Source organism: Eretmochelys imbricata, chromosome 8 (genome assembly GCF_965152235.1).
Source record: "Eretmochelys imbricata isolate rEreImb1 chromosome 8, rEreImb1.hap1, whole genome shotgun sequence".
NCBI lineage: Eukaryota > Metazoa > Chordata > Testudines > Cheloniidae > Eretmochelys > Eretmochelys imbricata.
The window spans coordinates 32,166,423-32,192,096 of NC_135579.1; the positions used below are offsets into that span (position 1 = coordinate 32,166,423).

Here is a 25,674-nt window from a genome sequence, read left to right on the forward strand (position 1 = left end):
CATAGGTTTTTTTAATTGTAAATATCATGATTTCAGCTATTTAAATATGTAATTTCACAGTGTTGTGATTATAGGGATCCTGACACAAAAACGAGTTGTGGGGGGGGGATCACAAGGTTATGAGGGGGCGGGGGGGAGTGTGGTACTGCTACCCTTACTTCTGCACTGCTGATGGTAGCGGCCCAGCCTTTCCTGTGCAACTGGAAAGTGGTGGATGCTGGCCAGGATCTCAGCTCCAAAGGCAGAGCCGCTGCCAGCAGCAGTAGTAGTAGAAGTAAGGATGGCATGGTATGGCATTGCCACCCTTACTTCTGTGCTGCTGCCTGCAGAGCTGGGCCCGCAGTCAGCAACCGCCAGTCTCCGGCCGCCCAGCTCTGAAGGCAGCGCAGAAGTAAGGGTGGCAATACCATGAACCCCCTAAAATAACCTTGCAACCCCCCCGCAACTCCCTTTTGGGTCAGGACCCCCAATTTGAGAAATGCTGTTCTTCCCCGAGAAATCTGTATAGCATAGACCAGATTGCATGGAGGGAGACCAGATTTCACTATCTGTGACGCATTTTTCATGGTCATGAATTTGGTAGGCCCTACCCATATACTAACACATTATTAACTATTTGAATATATATCAACATTTCTCTTGGATAGGTCATAACTGTGACGGGTGTGCCAGGCACCCCTCCCACCCTGTGCTGTGTCAAATACTGCCCTATCTCATTACAAATATCCTGTCCAGTGCTAGGAGATCACACATGCAAGCTTGATAATCCTTTTCCACAAGTATTCATTGGAGTAACACTTTGTTACCGGAGTACTCACAGGCAGTAAAAACAAGATGTGCAGGCCTAGGAGAAAATGAATTTTTAAATTCAAATGAATACTCTGAGCTTTTTATGACATAATGCCACCACAGCTCTGTGAGAAAACTTTGTCTACACATAGATCTCCCCTGATTCCAGCCATCTGCATATCTGCACTGGTATACCCCCTTCATGTGGCTTAGTGTTATTTGCACTGTCGATATTTACCCCAAATTGCAGCTTTAGCATGGTAAATCCATAGTGTTGATGGGTAAAGTTACATCAGTGGCTGGAACTGGATAGGGTGACCAGATGTCCCAATTTTATAGGGACAGTCCAGATTTTGGGGTCTTTTTTTTATATAGGCTGCTATTACCTCCCACCCTCATCCTGATTTTTCACACTTGCTGTCTGGTCACCCTAGAACCGGAGCAGATCCCCAGAACCCTTAAATACAGCAATCATACTTCACACTAAGATTCTACATATGAAAGGTTAATCAATGGTAGATGTGGTTAGCATGTTACATACATGACTAGGTTGTTTTATAGATTGTTATAAGCATATTAGTAGAAGGTATTGTAGATGGTTATAAGCCACGGCTGGTAAGCAAACTTTTGGACTCTCTAATAATTATTAATTTATGTATTAACACATCTATTATTCATTTATTAACTGTAAATGGGACCTTCACCTTAATATAAAAGATGATTGCTTTGTCTCTCTCTGTGCCCCATTCCTGTTGTCTCTGCTCTCCTCTACTCACATACATGCCCAAAAAATATCACACTTTCTCTGCTCATTTGATTCAGGATGCAAGCAGATTCACTTATGATAAAGTACATCAAATGTCTCTGCCAAACAGATATGTTCTTTATAATATAAATTAAATTTCACTCTGCACTGATCATATATTTTCATTAACATTTCTCCTTTCATAGAGTATTTTGCCATATATATGCCACAGGAAGTATATGTATTTTGCATGTGTATTTCCTGCTTATCTATCCATGCATTGGTACTTTTTTAAATACATAGAATACCTTCTTAATATGTTGATTTGCTGGGACAGAGTTGGACTGAATTATTAGTTCTTTCATTTAGTTGAGTTTTCAAAGAAAAAATTATAGCTCTTCATAAATTTTACATGCAGCATATACACAATGGGCCATATGCTATGGTAATTTACACTCTGCCCATTCTAATTGATTTAAGTGGCAAATCTGGCTCAGTGTCAGTAGTATCTCCTGACCTGCCTGTCCCATGGAAATTCCAGTTTGCAAGCCCTGGCTGCTGGCCCATGAAAGCTCTGTGGGACTCAGCCCGATCTCGTAGACCAGTGAAACTCAGATTACAGTGGTTCAGGAGCCAAATTACTGATCAACATTACCCAAAAGAGGCACAGCAGTGTGAATTCATTGTTTCATTTACTGTAGTATTATATATTCATATTTAGACAGTATGACAGGAAATATTTAGTGTGTTTGTGTATGTGCATGTGGGTGTGTATGTGTATATATATATATATATATATATATATATATATATAATTCTCACAGCAAAATGACTGACCAAGTATTATTTTGTGAGCTATAATTGGTTAATAACATAGTAAAAGCATCCTGATTGGTTAATAACTTAGGCTGGTTAATCATTTAAATCACACAGTATTTTAATATCATGTGTGGAAAAGAGCTGCAGGAAACACATTTAAGAGCCACTTGCACCTCACAAGCCTCAATCTGAGTACCACTGTGTTAGATTCTTTTTACCAAAGGTAATCCCATAGAAGTCAAGCACTACTCCACTGCTAAGTATTACTCTCAGGAGCAAGGGTTTGTGGAATCAGTCTGCAGAGGCAGCCCCCATTTTGAGGAAGAACTTAACCACACCCTACAACTGCAGAATGCTGCTTGTGGGTGGAATCTGTCTGTCCATAGCACACTGGCTGCATTCTAACTTGTGAATTCTGCTGAAATCAAACCAATTACCCTGGGCTAGATTGTGACCTGAGCACGGGGTCCTGTGCAAGCTGCCTCACCTCAGCACTTGCCCTAAGAGGCGTGTGTGCCTGACAAACCAGTCTGAGCCACAGTTGCTCCGTAGGGTGGGGAAGCAAGTTACTACACTGTTACTTGAAAGGATGCCGTTCACATCTCCCAGCATGTGTAGGGTGGGTGTGGCCAAAACAACACCAGTTCCTGCCCATTTACTTCTAGGGAGAATATTAAAGATTGGGTGGACAGGTGTACTTTTCAACAGACCCAAGAGCTGAGTGATAAGGTGTAAGGTAAACCCATATTTCCTTGCTCAGCTGAGTAAGCCAAGGACAGAACCTAGCCTTCAATTTCTCTGTGTAATTTTTCCCCATTAAATGTTTGTTTTACTTTGTTCTAAGCACATTACAAAACACTTTTCCCCGCATTAGCCACAGGAGATCAGGAATTGTTGTATGTTTCTAAGGTCTCTGAAATACCTTGTTATATTGGTGGCGAAATCTGTGTGTGTTCAACTTTGCTGAATTTCATTGCTCATCAGTGTGAATGATTCAGCCATGTGCACTGTAAAATGGACAGGTACTGCAAATTTCAGCATGGCAGCGCTCTCAATGCATCTGATTCTTGGCCCCTACCACTTCTGTTCAGAGAGTAAATGTGCTATTGTTTTGCAATATGGAGAAATTACTACTCAGCAAGAATAATTATTAGCAAGTTCATTTAGTCAGTGACTTTGCCCATTTTCTAAATTCGGCATCGTTGAAGGTATTGGTATTAATTCACATCGCCACCACAATCCTGTTTTGCTCCAGATTGTTAGGACAAAGCAATATTAATGCTATCCTTTTCTTCTGCTAAGCACTCAGTATGCTTAAAGTATTAATATGTTGTGTTTCAGACAAAACAAAAGGGCAGCTTTAGAGTTTTTCAATAAATCATTATTGAGATGGGATGAGTAATTATACATGGCGGCCGCACTGACTTAGCTGTTCCCCTATTTCCTATAGCTTTTAGCCATCTGTTTTTTGTGATGGTGTTACAGTGCCATCTGGAGATTCAAATTCCCAGTGGATATATGGTCGCTTTTCTATATCTTGCTTCTACTTATTTCCTTTCCTTGGATGATTGTGGTGGTCCTGCTTAATTTACATGATGGCACCTAGTTGTTACAATGATGGACACTTTACAAGTGCATATAATGGGCCAGATTGTCTGCTACATCCAATTTAAACTGGGTGAAGTAAATGGGAGTAAAGGTCTATCAAGGAGTGGCTCACTGACACTCTGCTTGGCCCTAAATCCAGATTAGAGCATCCTGGAGGCTGCTCTAACCTGAGCCAGTTTACTACCCCCAACCTTTCCAAGCTCATTATCAGAAGTAAAATCTCCACAGCCTAGGAGACACCAACTCAAAGCAACACCAGACACTGCCAGAACAACAGATACAAACCCTGCAGACATATCTCCACTCCTATGATATTCAGCACCCCCATAACACACCTTTCAAGATCCAGGTGTCCTTTACATGCTATTACAACATGTAATGTACCTCATTCGGTGACTTAAATGCCCCCATAACAACTATGTGGGTGAAACATGACACTCCCTACGCTCCTGAATGAACTCACACAGAAGAATGATAAAAGCCAAAATGCCATATCACCTGTGGGTGAACACTTTTCACAAAACGATCACTCTATACCTGACCCTGGTCCTCATCCTGAAAGAAAACCTGCACAACACTGTCAAAACACAAATCTGGGCGCTTATATTCATAATTTGCAAGGTACTAAAAATCATGGACTGAATAGAGACACCAGATTTATGACAACAATCACTTACGCCTTTTTCTCTGCTTCCCCCCCCCGCCCCGCCCCTTATCCTTCCTGCGTCCCTACACCACCTGACTGGAGAACTTTTAACGGGCCACTTCACCTTCAATGGTCCCTTGAAATGTGTTCACTATTTATGCTGAACAACCTGTTCCACCTTTTATTTAGCTGTGACAGTCTGGATATGTCTACCCTGCAATTAGATGCCCAAGGCTGGCCTGTGCTGGCTGACTTGGGCTCACAGGGCACGGGTAAAGGGCTGCCTAATTGCAGTGTAGGCTTCCAGGCTTGGGCAGGAGCCTGGGCTCCAGGAACCTGCGAGGTGGGAGGGTTCCAGAGCTCAGGCTGCAGCCCAGCCCCGAAGTCTACAATGTACTGAAACAGCCTGGCAGCAATTAAACAGCCCTGCAGTCCCATCCCAAGTCAGCTGGCACAGGCCAGCCATGGGTTTTTAACTGCAGTGTGTACATACCCTCTGAGTACATTTCCCAGACTTGAAGAAGAGCTCTGTGTAGCTCAAAAGCTTGTCTCTTTCACCAACAGAAGTTGATCCAATAAAAGATATTACCTCACCCACCTTGTCTTTCTCATGTTCAGAGTAGTCTATTTACACCCCTAGAGTTAGCCAGCTTTCATAATGGGTATAAACAAGGGGCAAGATTAAACTGTACACAACTGGTCTGATTCCAGTTGTGTTGAATTTGCAGTCAGCAGCCTGCATAAAGAGAAAGGTAGGACCCAGGGTAGTGGACTGCTCCCCTAGGGGAAACAAGGCCCTTCAGAAACTCTTTTAAAGTCTTACTTCTTTGGGGATTGATTGTATGAATCTAAAATGGCTGGGCCTTTTATAGTTGATCTACTGATTTGTGAAGGGTTCTGGGTAGTTAAGGAAACCAGTTGTTGACTGCAAAAAGTATTTTCTTTAATGTTAAATAACCAAAAAACAAAACTACAGAACCATCAGCCCCTATTCCAAATGTTCTGGTCTTCCTTTCAGTGGGAATGTCAGTACAGTCGTAGTGGTGATGGCTAACAGATCTGGTATAAAGTCAAAGCAATGCTTTAGTGTCGTCCGGAAAATCACATCTTTGAAGACTGAAATGAAGAGCCATATGAAAAGCTGGTGTTCCAATAGAATATAATCCCTACAATAAATTTTAGCCCCTGGAAACAAAAGCGAAGGTAGCAAAATCTGAGGGTTTACCAATTTTAACGTAAATTCCAAAGCTGTATTGAAAGAGACAAGACAATACAATCCAGAGCTGTTGTTACCCATTTTTAGATAACTGAGATGATAGCAATGAGTGTCTTCCATTTCAGTGGAGATAAGTGTTGACTTCTTAGTGCTCCTTGGTATGTACATAGTCCCGGTGTACACTTACTTTTGAACACTGCTAGGTGTTTTTTTTTCTTTTCATCCACTCTAAGCACTTGCTAGTCATCTTTTGACATCACTTGACTGTCCTTGAAAGTAATGGGTAATGTTGATTTCTTATTCAAACAGCAAAAAGAATTGCAACTGATTCTCTTTATGTGGACTCAGCTCTTTAGTTTAGCATTTCAAAATCAGTGCAAGATGCTGGATTTGCATACCTGCCCTGTGGTATTGTTTATGTTCAGTAGTTAGTGGGTTTCTGGAAAAAGTGCATTTGGTTTCAGCACCTTAAAAAGCAAAGCCGCTAGTGGTCACTTTTCTCATTCTTCTATGGATTTAGACACCTTGTTAGATATGTAAGAAGAGTGCAAATAAAAAAAGAAGCAACGTTCAGCTAAAAAAATAATCCATTGTCATTCAAGTCAAGGGTAATGTTCCCAATGTCTTAAATAGTGCAGCATTCAGCCCTGCAAATAGTATTGTAACTCCTTACTAGATGTGCATTAATACTGCCAAGAAACTATCCAAATGATCAACTCATTAAGGCTACAATTTAGTCATGGTGGTCATGGCAGTCATGGATTCCGTGAATTTACCGGACCTCTGTGACATCTAGGGCCTCAGGAGGCGGAGGCGGGACTGTGTGTCCCTACTTTGCAACTGGGGCTGGCTTGAACTGTGTGCCCCAGCCTTGTGGTGTCACAGGGTTGACAGGGGCTGCAGCTGGGGCCACGTGCCCTAGTCTTGTGGTGTCCTTGGGCTTGGCGGGGGTCTGCAGCTGGGGCCGGACACCTCAGCCCCGTGGTGTCCCAGGGTTGGCAGAGGCTGCAGCCAGGGCTGTGATCCCCAGCCCCTCAGCTTTCCACAGTGGCAGCACCAGGGGCTGTGTGCCCCCCTGCCCACGGCTTCCCAGGGCCATGCACCCCTTGGCCCGCCGGCTGTGCCAGGCTTGGCGGAGGCCGCAGCCAAAGCCACACACCCCTGTCCCACAGCTACGGCCAACTCTGGAGCAGGGACTGTGTGCCCCCTGTGGCTGCATCCCCCCCACTGCAGCTGCTGGCAGGGAGCTTGGCCTGTCAATCCCCCCCCCATGAGACTCCATTCCTCCACCCTGCCTAGCCCTGCCTCCAGGTTATTTTTAGTAAAGTCACAGACAGGTCACAGGCTCCGTGAATTTTTGTTTATTGCCTGTTACCTGTCCATAACATTTTACTAAAAATAACTGTGATAAAATCTTAGCCTTGCAAACATCAAACACACACAATGTCCTGAGGACTATTGTACCAATAATAATGACCACTGTTGATGGCATCACACCAGGCATTGTGCAGTGAAGTTCCTGAATCCTGTAAATCTGTGAATCTTTGGGGCCGCCATCTGGGTGGCGCCAGGAAGGGTCAGGGCATGCACTCCTTTGTGTGTCAATGGAGAGTTGAAGAGCACAGTGTTCTGGGGTGTTTGTATCCATCCTGGAGATATGGCTGTAGAGCCTGCAATGCCACTTTTGAATATAATGAGTGACTGAAGGAAGGCCAGATCTCTGGGCGATTGTAACATTTAGTACAAAGTCAACCCACTTCATGCTAAGGATTTGGCACATGGGTGACCAGATGTCCCAATTTTACAGGGGCAGTCCTGATATTCGGGGCTTTTTCTTATATAGACGCCTATTACCCCCCAACACCCCATCTTGATTTTTCACACTTGCTTTCTGGTCTCCCCAGTTGGCACTGACAGCACATATGGAATGCCTCTATCCACCCCAACTCTGTGTGTAAGTGGGTCCAAGTTTCTGACCCATATAGCAATGCATTGTGGTACACAGATCTGACCAATCCTGAACTTTGTCTCATTGCAAAGATGTTTTTGTATCCATAAGTGAGACATGGACTTTGTGCAGGAGGTGTTGAGACCTATTCATCAAAGAAAGTCCAGTTTGCTGTGACCATTTGAACTATGCTTGTAGCCTAAGTAGATTAACTCATCAGTGATCTCCACAGTACTCGACCCCACCTGCAGCAGGGCTTCTGGTGGCCCAGTTCCAAGGTTCTGGACCTTGGTCTACTGCCATGAGACATTCAACCCATAATGTAGGTGGTGTACTTCAGACCTTGGAGGATGGGGCTGAAATTATCTGACTTCTCCACAAGCAAAGCAGTGTCATTGGCATAGTCTTGGTCAGTGAATGCTTCTCGACCAACCTTGATTCCAATGTGTGGAGTGGCAAGTCCTAATATCCAGTTGATGGTTGACAGAATAGTGCTGGGGTGAGAATGTATCCTTGCTGCACACCACAGGTTGTGTAGAAATGTGGCAAAAGTCATGAACCCACATGTACTCTCGCACCAGTACCAGTGTAAATATCATGCACCCGATATAGCAGAACATCTGGAACACCAATTCCTTTCAGTGTGAACCAAAGTGCTGAAACTATTCTTGAGTAGGTAAACGTTTTCTGCCTACCATGGAATTTAAACTGAGCATGGAGCATACCTGCTTTGTTTCACAAGAGCTACATCTTTTGAGTCAGCTTGATTATGTCATGTTGAAGCACTAATGAGGACTCTTGAGCATTATTTGGCTCTTATAAAACAAAATTGTGATCAACTAAGTGCAAATGAATTGGAACTAGCATACACATCGGAACACAATCCAGTTACAGAAAGCTGAAACAGGATGATCAATGGCAGCATTGCCTTTCTGAAGCATTCCTCAAGGTTTGATTCAAGGCCTCACTCAGCTTCCAGATGGAGTGTCAGAAGCAAAAAATAATCATGTGGGAATTCAAGAAGTGTAATCATGCATGCAGGCCAGAACTGCTGTCACAACACGAGCCGCTTCTTATAGAAGAGTTGACATAGTAAGCACCCACAGCAGCAGTTTCTAGTCTTTTCAGGCTTTCACAGCAGCATGTCGATCACAAAGGGGGCTAGTGGCAGGATGGGGCTTTTATCAAGCCAGGATTGTTAATTTATCATGGAAAAGGAAGAGGTTAGAGGAGACTCTTCAGAGAAGCATTTACAATTATGAAAGGTAGAGTGACAACTGATCAGTTCCTACATTTTAAGCTGTTTTAAAGTTATATTTGCTGGATGAAAATAATGGCAGGTACATTTTTGAACAAAAAAAAAAGAAAGAAATCTTCACATAATATATCCAACCTGCAGAACTCAGTACTGTAGGAGGCATAGCCACATACTGTAAAGTGGTTGAAGTTGAGAAAGAATGGTTAATTTAATTATCAATATGTTTGAAGATATGTTTATTGCCAACAGTAAAGGCAATTAGCTTCTTCAAGGCATAAATTTATCGTTTTAGGGGTCAGGAAAGAATTTATTTCCCTGGAATAACTATTGGTGGAAACTAGATTTGACTGATCAGATCCTATGCCCCTATATTCCACTGCAAGCTACCATTAGCACTTTTGGGAAAATATTGTACCCCTGTGTTAACCTATCCCTTCTACTAATTGCCATGTTATTCTACAAGAACAGTCCAAAATTATAATCGAATAATGCCCTGCAGACTTTTGGCTCTCTCTCTATAATAACGTAGCATTTTAGTAAGGAATGAACACATTATCATCAGTGCTTCTGTTATGTGTTTAAATCTACCACTAATGGACATTGCAATAGTTCGTGTGGCACACAGCTAGAGGAAATCAAACTATAAACCTATCTGCAAGCATTACAGAAACATTTAAATCAGATCCACTTGCAGGTATCTGTCACCTGTTTGGGAAGTTCCAAACAAAAGGCAAAAGCCTATTTTAATAAGAATTAGAAAGAAAATGCTTGGGAAACTAAAAACCAAGTTATGCTTCTATCTTATGCTGTATCTGAACACAATTTATGTCATTGATGGTCTGGGCCACATGTTATTGTGAATAGATTCAGTAGCTCTGTGTATATAAAATTAGGATCTTACAGGGGAACAAAAAAGTAGATACATTCTACTGTGCAAATCAGTTAAAACTGTGCGAAGAAACAAATATTTCTCCATAGGCACAGAAACGATAAATGCGCAAGAGAGCCAGTACAAATCGGCCCCGTAACAGGAACAAGATAAAATGCAGAGCATAACAACACTGATCCTATACTTCTGCTTAAATGCTGCTGTTCAAACTGAGTCACAGACTGTTTTATCTGTCATCACAAAAGACACAGATAAGACAGTTACCTTTTTTTGTAACTGGCGCTCTTTGAGATGTGTTGCTAATGCCCATTCCATTGTGGGTGGGTGTGCTCGCCACATGCACCGGTGCCAGAAGTCTTTCCCTCAGTGGTATCCGTGGGGGACTGGCTCTGGTGCTCTCTTGAGTGGCACGCGAATGCCGTAGTGTAGGGAGCATTGACGGTCCTCCCATCCTCAGTTCTTTCTTGCTGGAAACTCCGACAGTGGGGAAGGAGGGCGGGTCATGGAATGGACATGAGCAACACATATCGAAGAACACCAGTTACAAAAAAAAGAAGTAATTGTCTTTTCTTCTTCGAGTGATTGCTCATGTCCATTCCATTGTAGGTGACTCCGAAGAAGTACCACTGGAGGTGGGTAGGAGTTCATGGATGTGTCAGTTGCAACACAGCTCTTCCTAAGCCAGTGTCATCTCTCGCTTGCTGGGTGATGGCATAATGGGTCATGAATGTGTGTATCAAAGACCATGTCGCGGCCCTGCAGATGTCCTGAATAGGGACATATGCAAAGAAGGCCGCTGAGGATGCTTGAGCCCTGGTTGAGCGGGCCTTCACTATAGGCAGCGGCTCAGCCTGAGCCAGATCATAACAGATCTGAATGCAGGTGGTGATCCTCTGTCAGGACACCGGGAGGCCCTTCAACCTATTCACTGTCACAATAAAGAGCTGGGCCTTCAGAAAAGGGCAACAAAAATGATTAGGGACATGGAGTGTCTGCCATATGAGGAAAGATTAACAAGACTTGGAATAGCAGCTTGGAAAAAAGACAGCTAAGGGGGGATATGATAGAGGTCTATAAAATCATGACTGGTGTGGAGAAAGTAAATAAGGAAGTGTTATTTATTCCTTCTCATAACACAAGAACTAGGGGTCACCAAATGAAATTAATAGGCAGCAGGTTTAAAACAAACAAAAAGAAGTATTTTTTCATGCAACGCACGGTCAACCTGTGGAACTCCTTGTCAGAGGATGTTGTGAAGGCCAAGAATATAACAGGGTACAAAAACAGAACTAGATAAATTCACAGAGGATAGGTCTATCAATGGCTATTAGCCAGGATGGGCAGGGATGGTGTCCCTAGCCTCTGTTTGCCAGAAGCTGGAAATGAGCGATAGGAGATGGATCACTTGATGATTACCTGTTCTGTTCATTCCCTCTGGGGAAACTGGCATTGGCCACTGTTGGAAGACAGGATACTGGGCTAGATGAACCTTTGGTCTGACACAGTATAGCCGTTCTTATGTTCTTCTTATGTTCATAGTTGGAACCAAAGTCAAAATGACCTGAGTTTTCTGGATTAGCCTTTAAATACCAAAGTGCTAAATGCTTTTCAGCCAGGCCATATGTGAGCAAGTGCTAGGTGTGTGTGCTGGGGTCGGGGAGAGAGTTGAGTGTGCCAATGGATGTGTGTGTAAAATCAGGTGCAGGTTTAGAAGCCATGTTTTAAGACTTTTGCCGTCACTGTCATAAGGCACCCACTAGAAAATTTCTCTTTTGAATCATTGCTTTTCAATAGAGATGGGCTGGTTTTCAAATCTGGTTTTCAAATGTAGATGGGCTTATGGATTTGGGGCTTAGAATGACACCCCTCTTTCTTTGTTGCAGAGCAGGAAAATATGAGAGCGGTGAAGAATTGTTGCTGTAACCAAATATTTAGGTCACTTCAAGTGCCTTCTAGAGTTTTGAAAGACACAAAAATGGGAGAAAGAAACATACAATAGCCCACTTCAAAAGACATCATGAGTAGATGTTTTATTAGGAGCTTCTCACTTAGAAGATGGTGGTCTAACTTGGAAGTTTGCCATACAGTTGCTGTATTTAGCAATCATCATTCAGCATTCAGTCTCGGCAAAAAGGAAAAAACAAGGCCGTGATCCTGCTGCCAAAATGAAGTGAGATACAAGATGGCTTTTTATTCTTTGCTGAAAGCCTAATTCTGTAAGGTGCTGAAGACTCCTGTTGGGGGCATTCAGCACGTGAAAGGATGAGATCTCATGCTGAGTTTGAGGGTTGATTTTTGTGGCACTTGAGCTAGAGTAAGGAGAGGACAAATGTCATGACATGCAGACACAATTAAATATTAATTCAGGGTCATTGAAAGGCTGGTTTCTTTTTATTTCATTGAAATCTGTCCTAAATTACTGACATCCAGATAGTAGGTGGACCAGTTTTAGATTTCTTTATGTACAGGAGGAAGATGGTCTAAGAGACTGGGATCTTCTTGCACTAGTTTCAGTTGACGAGGGATATGAACTTGTATGTGAGTCGTATCTGTCCATTGGCAACATCCAATACAAATCTCCTCCTTTCTCCCCTTTGACATTATCTTCAGTGGTTTACACAGGCAAGGTGATTTGAGATGATTAATTCAGTCCACTTGTTCAGATGCCCTCTACTCTTTGGTTTATACATGCACATTGTCAGCATGTGGTGTCAGCAAATGAGAGCTTTTAAAATTCTCCCTTTCATGCATTTTCTTTCCTTCATATTCTGTGCTTTATGCAGGAATGTTATGTCAAAGAACTTTATGTTCTTTAAAGATAACTAAAGAACTCAAAGATAAGTAAATCACGGACCTGGCTATCCCACCCAGCTTTTTTTGTGGTTGCAAGTAAAATGGATTTGATCCCAGATCTCTAAATATTATCCATCCCTAATTAGGCACTCTTATGCTGCTTGAGAATGCATCTGGCTGTCTTTGAGAATTAACCTTCTTGGATGTATTGGCATATAGGAATGCATTCATAAATAAATGTAGTTGGGGTTGGTCCTGCTTTGAGCAGGCGATAGGACTAGATGACCTCCTGAGGTTTCTTCCAACCTTGATATTCTATGATTCTATGAATGTCTTTCCTTTTGGGTCAAAGACAAGTATAGGATGAAAACACAATGGATTTTTTTCCCGTTGTGTGGAACCAGCCAAGCTTTGTCCATAGATGGGCTGGCCGAAACATTTTTGGGAGGGCCTGCAAAACAATTTTCATAACTCCAAACTTAACTGACTCTTTTAAGGTTGACTTGGCCAGGATATGAAGTCCCTCACCAGCAGCCTAGAGTCCTCCTGCTGTTCCTTACAGTCTTGGTGACTGATTTTCCCGGGCTGTTGTCATGCAAAAAAGGGCTGGACATTTTTTTAAATTGAAAATTGAGGTGGCATTTCTAGATCCTGCAAATCAGAAGACTTGTGGCCTTGAGCTTTGCAGGGCCTGCCATCTGGCTTTCTGCAGAATTAAACTTTTCAATCAAAACCAGGCATGATCCTTCACTGACTACAGTGGTGGGGTTGAGTATGCAAGGAATTCTAAAAAGGGCCCTTTGTTAGGACAGTACCCAGGTGGGATGTTGTCATCATAACCCTAGATCACCCACTCATCGCCACCTTCTGAACTGATCTAGCTGTGCCTCAGTTTTCCATCTGTAAAATGGGGATTGGTATCTCTTTTCTCCCACCCTTTATATCGTCTATTTAGACTGACAATTCTTTCACTTTCTGACTATGTATTTATAGCACCTGCCTGATCTTGGTGGTTGTAGCCTCTAGGCACAACTGTAAAATAAAAATAAGCAGTGCTGTTTGGATGGGGAGGAGACTACCTATTCATCCAGGTGGAAAGATCTAGTATACATTGTACCATAATCAAGGTGGAATGCTTTGCTGTTGTTGAGTTGACAAATGTGCAATCAGGCCATAAATGGTTCACAACTTCATGATGGATATTGCTAACTTCATCATAGTAAGGCTATCGTATTTTATCTGTCAAAGGTACTTATTGTCATTGTATCTGAGGATGTCACAATCTGTATTGTATTTAGCCTCACTACACCCCTATGATGTAAGGAAATATTAAACCCATTGAACAGATGGGGAGCTGAAGCAAAGAGAGGTTGAATGGGCTTGCCCAAGGTACCCAGGATGCCTCTGGCAGAGCCTTGAACCCAGGTTGTTATAATATAAAATTATTGTTTCTACATGCTTTGAATTTGATAAACACTTGCCAATGGCAGCTTTTCTGTTACCTAGACGTCTGTACAGTGTGTGGACATCAATATCTTATACATGATTTTAGTCAGTTCTCATCTTCAGATATATGTGAGGTGTTCATGGAAGTCAAGTTTTCTGCTGACTTCCATGGGATTGTATGTCACATATAGGTCAGCACAGAATTTGATCCTCTGAGATTTGTGTGTGCATATCCAAGGGTGGAACTGCACTGTTAATATGAGACATAAGCAATTGTTTACTTTGGCTTTTCCATATCTAAAATGTTACCCCCTGCCTCGTGAAAACAGGTTAATGCCACAGATAATAGCAATATTGATATCCAATATTTTCAGATGAACCATTTCAAAATTGGTTGAACTGCCAGAATTGTGGGAAGGAAAATGAATCAGGAAACATTTGAAATGTCTGGGAATGTTGGATTGCTAAATCATGGTTCAAAATGTTATTGAATCTCACTGAAGTACTTAGGCAGTAATTTAACTGGCTAAAAATGCAATACATTTCACTTCAAAATACAAAGAATTGCTAACTGTATTGTATGTTAACATAAAAAGCATTATAATTGAATTCCAGAACATTTTATTTTGCCACAAGCTGGGTGACCTTTTTTAAACAAACTTCTTTAAAAGGGTTTGACTATAATGGCCGGAAGTAGGCTTTGAAGTTCACAATCCATTAAAATGAAAGGGCAAGATTTTTCTGTCTTTCTGCAGAGGAAGCATAATAGCAGTGCATTGACTTAAAGGAGACTGAAGTACGAGTGAAAGGTGCCTTCACAACCCAAAATACTAGAAACTTTCGTCTTATTTTCTACATTAGTTTTCTTTAACAGGGCACCCAAAAAACCCCTGCAGCCTATACATTTTCTCAAAACTCAGTGCAGGTTTGCAAACCTATACCAAGTTTGAGTGTTCGTTCAATTCCTGAACTAAGAAAAACCTACATATTTTCAGGCTTCATTCTGAAAGTTTGCATTACCCAAATTCGAACCAGTGCTATGATCCTGGAATGTAAACAAAATCTTACTAGGACATAGATCAGACAAGTGACTTGTATCTTTTTTGTTGATTTCATACAAATCTAACTGTGGTTTATTGGGTAGATAGGACAAATAATTCTGTCTACAATTCAGTTGTAAAACCTAGGAAATACCATCAATTTATAGTTTGTCAGAGCACTGGGACCCATATTAGAAAACAGCAGCTGTAACTGCAGAAGTTAGAGGGGCTGTGGGCTGAATACAGACCAGAAGTCAGAACCAGTTGTGTTTTCATCCTGGCTCTGGCAATATCTCTCTATGGGTGTGACCCAGTTCCCACAGAAGTCAACGGAAAGATTCTCAATGAAGTAGCCTTGGGTGAAAGTTACTTAACCTTTTTGGGTCTAATAGTGGTTACTATTTATCACCATCACTCCCAAAACCTCACTGGTCATTGGGAAACCATCACTGATGAGCAGTCAACCAATTGTCCCCCTAATGATTGTGAGTCAGTGCTTGAGTCTCCACGAAGTCCATTCCTGTCTACTCTTTTATGTTGTCAATCCATCTCTTCTCCTGTCTACCTCTTCTTCTCTTCCCCTGTACTATCCCTTGGAGATGATCTTGGATAGGCCAGAGGATCTTGTTACATAGCTGAACCACTTCTGCTTGCGCTTCTTCACAGTTGTCAGAAGGTCTTCAAATGACACAGCGCATTGGGTGTTGATGTTGAAGACCTCTTCATGAATGACATGGTCAAAGTAGGAGATGCCCAGAATTTTACAGAAGCATCTCATCTCTAGTACCTGCATTTTCCATTCAAGTTCTGCTGTAAGGGTCTATGTCTAGCACACGTACCGAAAAATGGAGATGACCAATGTGTGCAGCACTTTCAGTTTGGATTCCAGGGAGATGTTCTTATTCCTCCAAATTGGTTTTAGCATTGCCACTGCTGCTTCTGTTTGCACAGTTCTTGCCTGAATTTCTGCCTTGGATCCTTCATCAGTGATGATTGCCCCCAAATATTTGAACTGTTTCACTGTCTCCAGCAATTGTCCACTGACAGTGATATCTGAGTTGGTCCCATCATGTTTGTTTGTCATCAGCTTGGTTTTCTCTGCACTGATTTCCATGCCATATTTTGCGGAGGTTACATCCAATCGTTTCACAAGGTTGGCAAGTTCATCTTCGCTGCCTGCCAGGCCATCAATGTCATCATCGAACTGAAGATTTGAGATTGTTCGCCCCCCAATGCTGACTCTACATATGTGATCTTCTAGGGCATCAGTCATTATGCGCTCCAGTAGATGTTGAACAGTGTGGGCGAAAGAAGGCACCTTGCCAGACTCCAACAGTGGTGCGAAACCACTCTCCTATTGTGCCATTGACAAGAACTGCACGGCTGGCCTTGGCATACAGTTGTTCAATGAAACATGCAGGAGGAGCAGTGGGGCTATTCTGTCCCCAGACCCACAGGGGCGTTATTATTTACAAGGACTTAATAATACTTACTATTAACCCCATACAAGGCTAACATCACTAACTTACCACCAGTGTTACTTTGAAGATTAGTGAGTTAATGTTTCTATAGGACATTGAAGATGAAATATTACTTGGTATTAATCTTGTTTATTATCATTCTATGAAGGCCTTACATGGCAAAAGACATGAGTCAACTTCCAAGGTTGTCCGACAAAATGGGGATTGAACTGTGCGGGGGGTTGTTGGTTTTCTTTTAAATTGTGAGCCAAGCTTATGGGAGCTAGAGAATTCTAGCCTTAAGTCTTTTAATTTCTTCAGCTGCACAAACCATGCATACAGTATGCTGCAGGAACAGGAATGTAATTGTGTAAATGCTCTCTTTGGGCATGTAGTTCTCTGCAAATGAATCTTGACAGGGTTTTTCTTGGTTTTCCAACAGGAATGCCCTAGTGGGGTTGTTAATGAAGAAACGTTCAAACAGATCTATGCACAGTTTTTTCCACATGGAGGTGAGTAAAGTGCTTTGTGACTGTCAGACTTATTGAAGCATGTCTTAAAATTCATGTCTGCCAGCTAGCAGCAAAACTATTTCAGCTAATGCATACTGTAACTTTGAATCAATTTTTTAAGTTTTACTGAGTTTTTTTTAAATATGAAAATACAAATGAATAAGAAAATAAATATAGACCCCCTAGAATACCTATTGCATGGAAATACAGGTAAGCCTGCACTAAAGATCATTACCAGGGTCAACCTCCTTTTTTAAGATGAACACTGGTACAGTGGTTAGGGCATTTGACTGGGAGTTAGGAAACCTAGGTTTCATCCCTGCTCTGCCTCCCAGCTCCTGCATCACCTTGAACAAGTCATTTCCCTTTTCTGTGCCTCTTTCCTGTACCACACACAATCTCTCCACTCTGTATAGAATATCAACGCTTTGGGGCACAGACTTCTCTTACAATTGTCTTTACAGCACCTAGTACAGTGGAGTCTCTGTGACGGGTTTGGTCACAGAGACCCCCTTGGGACAGTCACCTGACATGCTGAAACTACCTCTGAGCCCATTTTCTCTGTCAGCTTGGGAACCCTGTCTTGTTGAGCCAGACCTGCAAGGCTGCTGCAACACAGACCCAGGATCTGAACCATGTCCCCAAAGCTGCCGGTTTTAAGTGAAAACCACTCAGCAGGTACTCCTGTCTCCAGGACCCAGACACCCAGCTCCCAATGGGATCCAAACCCCACATAAATTTGTTTTACTCTGTATAAAGCTTATATAGGGTAAACTCATAAATTATTCACCCTCTATAACACTGATAGAGAGATATGCACAGCTGTTTGCTCCCAGGTATTAATCACTTACTCTGGTTCAATAATAAACAAAAGTGGTTTTATTAAGAATAAAAAGTAGGATTTAAGTGATTCCAAGTAATAACAAAGTAAGTTACCAAGCAAAATAAAACAAAACATGCAATTCAAAGCCTAATACATTAAGAAACTGAATACAGGTAAACCTCACCCTCAGAAATGTTCCAATAAGCTTCTTTCACAGACTAGACTCCTTCTTAGTCTCGGTCCAATACTTTCCCCGGTACAGTTCCTGTTAGTTCCAGCTCAGGTGGTAACTTGGGGATTTCTCATGACTGCTACCACCCTTGTTCTATTCCATCCCCTTTTATAGCAAGGCAGGCCTCCTTCTCTCTCTGGGTTCCCACCCTTCCTTCTAAATGGAAAAGTACCAGGTTTAAGATGGATTCCAGTATCAGGTGACATGGCCACATGTCACTGTAGACCTCATTCTTCATCCACAGGCTGGCCCCCACGTCCACAAGAAGGCTTGCAGGTAAATAAACCATCTACAGTCAATTGTCCTAGTCAATGGGAGCTATCAAGATTCTAAGCCACCATTAATGGCCCACACTTTGCATAATTACAATAGGACCTCAGAGTAATACTTTAAATTTCTAGTTTCAGATAGAACAGTGATACACGCGTACAAATAGGATGAACACACTCAGTAGATTATAAGCTTTCTAATGATACCTTACAAGAGACCTTTTGCATAAAGCATATTCCAGTTACATTATATTCACACTCAAAAGCTTATTTCCATAAACATATGGAGTGCAACGTCACAGTCTCAATCTTGATTTGAGCCTAGGTGTTACTGTAATGAAAACCGTGATGGGGTATACAAACCCCATACTGTGACTGAACGGTGTAAAAGGCAATACTGGACCCAGGTAGCCCCACTCACCAGACCTGCCAAGCATGCACTGACTGGAGGAGCAGGTTAACAGGGACCTCAGAAGCCCAGGCAAAGGGTGTTGGACAGGCTTCAGGAGAGAAGAATCCTTCTCCAGGAAGCCAGACAGAAGAATGAACCTGAGAGGGGACCACAAAGTGGGTAAGACCTTTGGGCAGAGCCTTCTCTACCCACCCACCCCTATGAGAACCTGTAGAGTGCTTCTCCTTTGGACTATTGTTCGGAGGGGATTGCCTGTTTGGACAACAGGGGCCAGGCCCCAAACTGAAGGGATCTATAAGTAGGAAGTAGCTCAGGGAAGCAACTTAGACTCACTGCAGGGAGGACCCTGCCAGTGTTGCATCCCACTATGCTATCCAGCTCTCCGAGCTCCCTATCACACAAATGATACCAGAGACAAGTTTAAAGCCCTCCCAACATTTCTAGTGCCGCACAGTTTGACATGGACAGATCAACCTAATTACATAATCAATTTTCACTAGTTCCTTGCGTCACCAAATATTTAAGATGGATTACACTGAATATAATAGCATAATCCAGGAGTACATATTGCCTCTTAAACTCACAAATAGAATAAGGCTTCCATGGCCTTTCCAGCAATAACAGGAATCTAACCATTCTAACTCATAGGTTTTGATACAAGAATTATTTCATATTTGAAAATCAGATGTTATAACTCTAAATATTTTTAACAAGTGATGTCCATATGAGGAGAGATTAATAAAACTGGGACTTTTCAGCTTGGAAAAGAGACTAAGGGGGGATACGATAGAGGTCTATAAAATCATGACTCATGTGGAGAAAGTAAATAAGGAAGTGTTATTTACTTCTTCTCATAACACAAGAACTAGAGGTCACCAAATGAAATTAATAGGCAGCAGGTTTAAAACAAACAAAAGGAAGTATTTCTTCATGCAATGCACAGTCAACCTGTGGAACTCCTTGCCAGGGGATGTTGTGAAGGCCAAGAATATAACAGGGTACAAAAACAGAACTAGATAAATTTTTATGGAGGATAGGTCTATCAATGGCTATTAGCTAGGATGGGCAGGGATGGTGTCCCTAGTCTCTGTTTGCCAGAAGCTGGAATGGGCCACTTGATGATTACCTGTTCTGTTCATTCCCTCTGGGGCATGGCATTGGCCACTGTCAGAAGAAAGGATACTGGGCTAGATGGACCTTGGTCTGACCCAGTACGCCTGTTCTTATGATGGCCATTTAAAATATTTTAAGCTACCTTCCCTTTAACTAAACACATGCTGCCCTGCATGGGTGCCACGTGGGGGAGGGGCAGAGGCCTCCCCCACCCCACTCCCCCAGCTGGTAGGGCTGCTGCCCTGGCAGCCTGGGAGGCTGTGCAACATGGAGCCACAGATCCCTTCCCCCTAGAGAACAGCAGTGGCAGAGGAGCTCAGGTCACTACTGCTGCCAGCTGGTGGGAGCACAGGTGCCACTCTAGGGTCCCTGCATGCTGCCCAAGGGGGAGGGTGAATGCTGAGGACTTGGAACTGCTCCTGGGGGGGCTGTGTGGGAGAGAGGTTCTGAGGATCTGGCTTTGGGGATGCTGGTTCCAGGGAGGGGGATGGTGGCCCAGAGAATGGTGTTGCCACTGCCAGACTTTTTTCACTGCAGGGGACCACCCAGGACCCCAACTCCATCACTTTCTTCTAGCAATGGTGCAGGATCAGGCTGGCTCAGTCCCAGGTGTCAGCCCAGAGCAAAGGTCCCAGCCTGGCCACCAGGGAGCCCTAGCACAGGGTTGGGGGATGGTGAAGAAAAGCACCAACCTCACCCAACAATTCAACTTCATGGCTAAGGATCAGATCTGGTAAGGTCTGTCCCCCACTCCTTTGACCCACCCAACTCCAGTCCCAAATCCTCACCCCCTCCCAACCAGGGAATCTACCCCAATCTCCCATCTCTGCCACTGACAGTGTTTGGGAGAATTTTCAGAAATGTTCAATAAATTTCTGATTTCACCTTCCCTTCTTGAGACCCCAACTGGTACCGCTGCTGTCCTATAGTATTTGTCTGAAGCTCTTCATCAGGGAATGATGTTAGAATGCTAGTAGAAGTAGATTTCCTTCTCCTAGTAGCATGTGTATGTTAGTGTGCATGCATGTGTTTGTGAATATCAGTAACATAGCAGAAACAAATCTCACAACATTGTATATGTCTATATGTGGATTACGTATGCACCTGTGTTAATATATATGCATTAATGTCTATGTGTGTGTGTTTTTCAGGATTACAGAGTACTTGAGTTTAATAGATATATTTCAATGAACTGTTCTAGTAGTTGAAAAGCTCATCTATGTGCCCAGCTCCTTTACAGACTTGCAGTATCAGTGTCTTGGAGAAGGCATATTGAAATCTGTTCCATCACTTGCTCTTTCTATTGAGGTTGATGCAAGCTCTCTATTATGGTTTTAATTGATGACCCATTCCCTGGATACATGGTTCTCTACTAAAGTTAGGCCTGGGAAGACTCCTTTTACACGCATTAGTAACACAGCATTAGGGTTAAAAGTGTGTTTTGACATTGCCCATATTTTTTTCTCCTCACTTGATTTTCAGAGTGTGTGTGTCATTTTACAATCCCATACAGTGTGATGTTTCAGATTTCTCTTATTTTTTACAACTCTTTACATATGAAATTGTACATCCTGGGTATAATAAAACTTCTATGAATTACAAACATTTTGCATTTGTGTGATTTTATCATCACAGCCTATTCTCTCTGTTACTAAACACTAAAAGCTTCTGTTCTTCACAAGACTTCACGTATACGGTTTGCCATCTATCAAACAGTACTAGTGGTCTAGTATTTCTCGATGTATGTTATATGCCATTGAAACAAAACCTTTTAGTTTAACATTGTGTAATAAGGTCTTTTCATAAGGGTGCATTACTGATAATTCTTTTATTCTTATGGAAGTATTTACTTATACAACTTTTAGCTTAAAGATGCAGCAGCCAGTTTTGTATTGCACTCTTACTTGTTTTACTATGTGAATGGTAGTAATTGAGTGTTGCTTTAGAAATTGTAACACCTTTTTCATTCCAAATGGTTCCACCTCCTAAAGGTGGCCTGTAGGAATTCTGGAAGGAAATATAAATCACCTCTCAAAGTAGAGCACAAGCAAATGAAGGTCATCATGTCGTACATGTTTCATTTTTCTTCATATTGTTGTGGTTTCTGCTATTAAAAGCTGCCCTTCATCTGGCCTTAGAATCTGTTCTTGCTTTAGATGTAAGGACTTCTAAAACCATCTTTAACAATGTTTAAGGTTCAGTGCAGGCTCTGTGGAAGTCCTCTGGAACTTCTCGAGGTCTCAATAAAATCTGTTCCGCTTTTCAGCCATTATCTTATTGCTTTAAATGAAACTAGAGTGACTGGTGTCAAAATACTCAGTAAACAGGACAAATCCAGAGTTCAGATGTCCCTAGTATTTTTCCTTTCTAGCCAACCACCTGTTCTGTTGTATGGCACAATGGGCCTCCATTAGAGATAGGATTTGCTGATTTAGTGAACAACTGGATTAGATAGTGAAAGGCTTTTAAAAAGTACCTGTGGGTCAGTTGGTTATATGGACTGCCCAGCAATCTGTGAGCTAGTGGAATATTCTTGTTTTCATAATTCCTTTCGAGTCACATCCCAGTGAAGGCTAGCACCAAAATTTGGTATCAGTATACAGCCTTTTAGAGTATTGCAACTCTAGAATACCTCCAGTGCATTTTATATATAGAAAAAGATGGATGTGAAGCCAACATATGGGCTGAATTCTTTGTTGCCATACTTGAATTGCCCCATGGGCTTAGGTTTCCTTTCCCTCCAGACAGTGATTCTTATTTTCTTATTTTCCCAGCCTTCAAATCTAGATCATTGCCATGCTGATAAATTCTTGTTTATTTCAAGGGTCTTTTCCAAGTACTGTTAATGAGCCCTGAGTTGTAATTCTTCACTTCTTTATACCAGTTTACAGAAACAATTTCCAAAGAAACCACATTGGTTACTGGAGGAAAATGAGGCCATGAATGTTGCTATTGTCAATAGTGAAAGTGTGTGCATAATAAGTTTCAAGATAATCAATGTCTTTGTATTTTTCAGATGCTAGTATGTATGCCCATTATCTTTTCAATGCGTTTGACACTGCACAGACTGGATCAGTGAAGTTTGAGGTAACTAACTTACATCATATTTTGGTCATCTTTCTGAGACCATCTTCCACATCCTCTCTTCACTATGAACTATTAGTATTTTCTGGATAAATTGTTGGAGTCTTTAGACAAAAATCAAGCAGATCTTTTCTGTAGGTGGCGTTGTGTTTTCTCTTTCTCATGTTTAATGTTATCAGCACCACAGGAAAAGTTAGTTGTCGAAGGTGAAGAAGAGAGAGCAGTAGAGAGATTTGACAGCAGAATCAGTGGGAGAGGGACAAGAGTGGGGGAGGAAGATGCAGAGTGGTAGATGTCAGTGACATGGATGGAACAGAAGGGCCTGTGATACTTATGACTTCAATAGTGGTTGAGGCTACTGCTGAACATGCAGATGTAGGTTAGAATTAGATTTATTGTCTTCTGGATTCCTTTTTCAAAAATAAGCTTATTTGTATAACTAACTAATTGAGCAGCCATCTTCAGGCCTCTGGCTGCTGAAGGAGAAAACATCCATTCATTAAGCAAAAGTTGATTTGGTGCTCCAGCTACAAAATTCTATTATTAAAATTCACCCTTCTATGTATACAAGCATTTGTGGTACATGGGCATGAAGTGATAGATCTAAGCAGGAAGGACTTACGAGTTTGGAGCACAGTTCATTGTGTGTCCCAGCATAAAGCTGTACTCTTCTACCATATGACCAAGAATATTAGTATGTTCTAGAAGGGGCAGAAATATGTTGTTCCATTTATTATGTGTGTGGTGGAAAAGGTACCACATGAGTAGAGTGGTTCTCTGTGACAACACCTGTGTGGATGTGAGGTGGACTATATAATGTTAGCTATCAAGTTAATCATATGGCAAAAATTATACTAATATCTGAGTTATCCTCTGAGCATGTCCATTATGAATTAGATGTTTTTAGAAACCTAAATAAACTCAGACCAAACTAAATGCTTAGATAGTTAATGATACACCTTCTCTATCTTTAATGCTTATTAGTTTGTCCCCATTATTGAGCTTTTCCGAAAGCTCAGCAAATCCTAATTCCTCCCTGAGCCCAAGGAGTGAAGTTTCTTACGGGCTGCTGCTGTAATGCCAAGCCCTTTGTGGGGTCGTGGCCAGTGGGCATTGAACCTGGGATCTCTAGAACTTAAAGCATAAGCCTGTGCTGCCTGAGCTAAAAAGAACTTTTTCTGTTAGTCAAGGCTGTAGCAATCTGATCAACCTCTTTATGTGGCCCAGCGGCTACTGGAGGGTGTGGGGAGAGAGAAGAGAGCCCTTATACATTTAGCGGAAAGAGTTTTATGGTGACAATATTCTCCGAACAGGAAGTAAAGATGTTTTAAGAAGTTACCTTTTTTTAAAAGGCTTAAAATAAATTATTTCTTCTTCATTGAACCAGGGTTTTGTGATGGCACTATCAACTTTGTTGAGAGGAACAGTTCATGAAAAGCTAAGATGGACATTTAATCTTTATGACATAAATAAAGATGGATATATAAACAAGGAGGTAAGGCATTTTATGGCATTGACATCTGTTTAATTTCTAAAAGGACTGACTGGCTCATGTTGTACCGTGTAATTCATGTTTCATGCAGCTAATTAAGTGCCAGTCAGCACTGGGTTTGAGCATTTCCTTTTATTAGTATTCAAGAAAAAGTGCATGGTTACTTTCTATTGCATAATTGTAGAGCCTATATTTTTTCTATGTTGTGATGTGTTTTAAAAAAAATTATTTAGCCAGGAGCAAATTCTGCATTCATAAAGGTATCTATTGATTCACAAAGGTAACTCTTGGGATAGGTATCAAATTACTGGTATGAGAGTGACTATGAGCTGTAGCTCACGAAAGCTCATGCTCAAATAAATTGGTTAGTCTCTAAGGTGCCACAAGTACTCCTTTTCTTTATGCTAATGCCTGTACGTCCCTGAGCATGCCTAGTGTTAGCTAGAGATTTTCTGAAGCCTTGATATACTTAGAAAAAGCTGAGTGTTTGCCCGTTCTGTAAAAAGCACAGTGCCTTCTCTCCCCACAAGCTTGACCCCCGAATGATTTACTAGATCTACAACAAAATATTCTCTGGAGAATGTGCATTGAACAGTGCTGCTGAATTCTTCCACCTGATGCATGTACGCTGTTTACAATGGCAGTCATATACATGCAGAATTGAAGAAGGGTGGTTTAATGGCTAAAGCATACAAGTGGGAGTCAATAGACCTAGGTTTTATTATTGGCTCTGCTTCAAGCTTCCTGGATAACTTTAGGCAATTCAGGGTAGATAAGGGCCTTAATAGATTTTTTTACACCTAGAAAATATAGACAGAAATAATGTCACTTAGATATTTATTGATCTGAATGTGTGGGCACAATCAAATGATTAGTCATCCAGGTCACATTAATTTACACAACTACTTGCAGGTACAAAACCAGAGAGCAGGTTAGTAACATCTGTCTCTTAATTTTTCTCTTCTTCAATTTCCTTATTTGAATATTGAGGCTGATACTGTTGTGGCAGCTGCCACCAGATGGTGCTGTTACATGAAGTCTTTCACATTTTTCTTTGTGCAAGTAAGCTTTTAATCTTGG

At 41.8% G+C, this 25,674-nt stretch overlaps 1 protein-coding gene across 2 annotated transcripts in view; it reads left to right on the top strand.

Moving 5' to 3' along the window:
• Positions 1 to 25,674, top strand: part of KCNIP1 (potassium voltage-gated channel interacting protein 1) — a 120,176-nt gene that overhangs the window by 84,899 nt on the left and 9,603 nt on the right. The window contains exons 2-5 of one of the 2 annotated variants that reach the window (XM_077824074.1): positions 8,961 to 8,979; positions 17,098 to 17,169; positions 23,035 to 23,105; positions 24,490 to 24,597. In XM_077824074.1, the coding sequence (XP_077680200.1) occupies positions 8,961 to 8,979; positions 17,098 to 17,169; positions 23,035 to 23,105; positions 24,490 to 24,597 (270 nt within the window). The remainder of the gene's footprint in view (positions 1 to 8,960; positions 8,980 to 17,097; positions 17,170 to 23,034; positions 23,106 to 24,489; positions 24,598 to 25,674) is intronic. The other variant, XM_077824073.1, reaches the window with a different exon arrangement.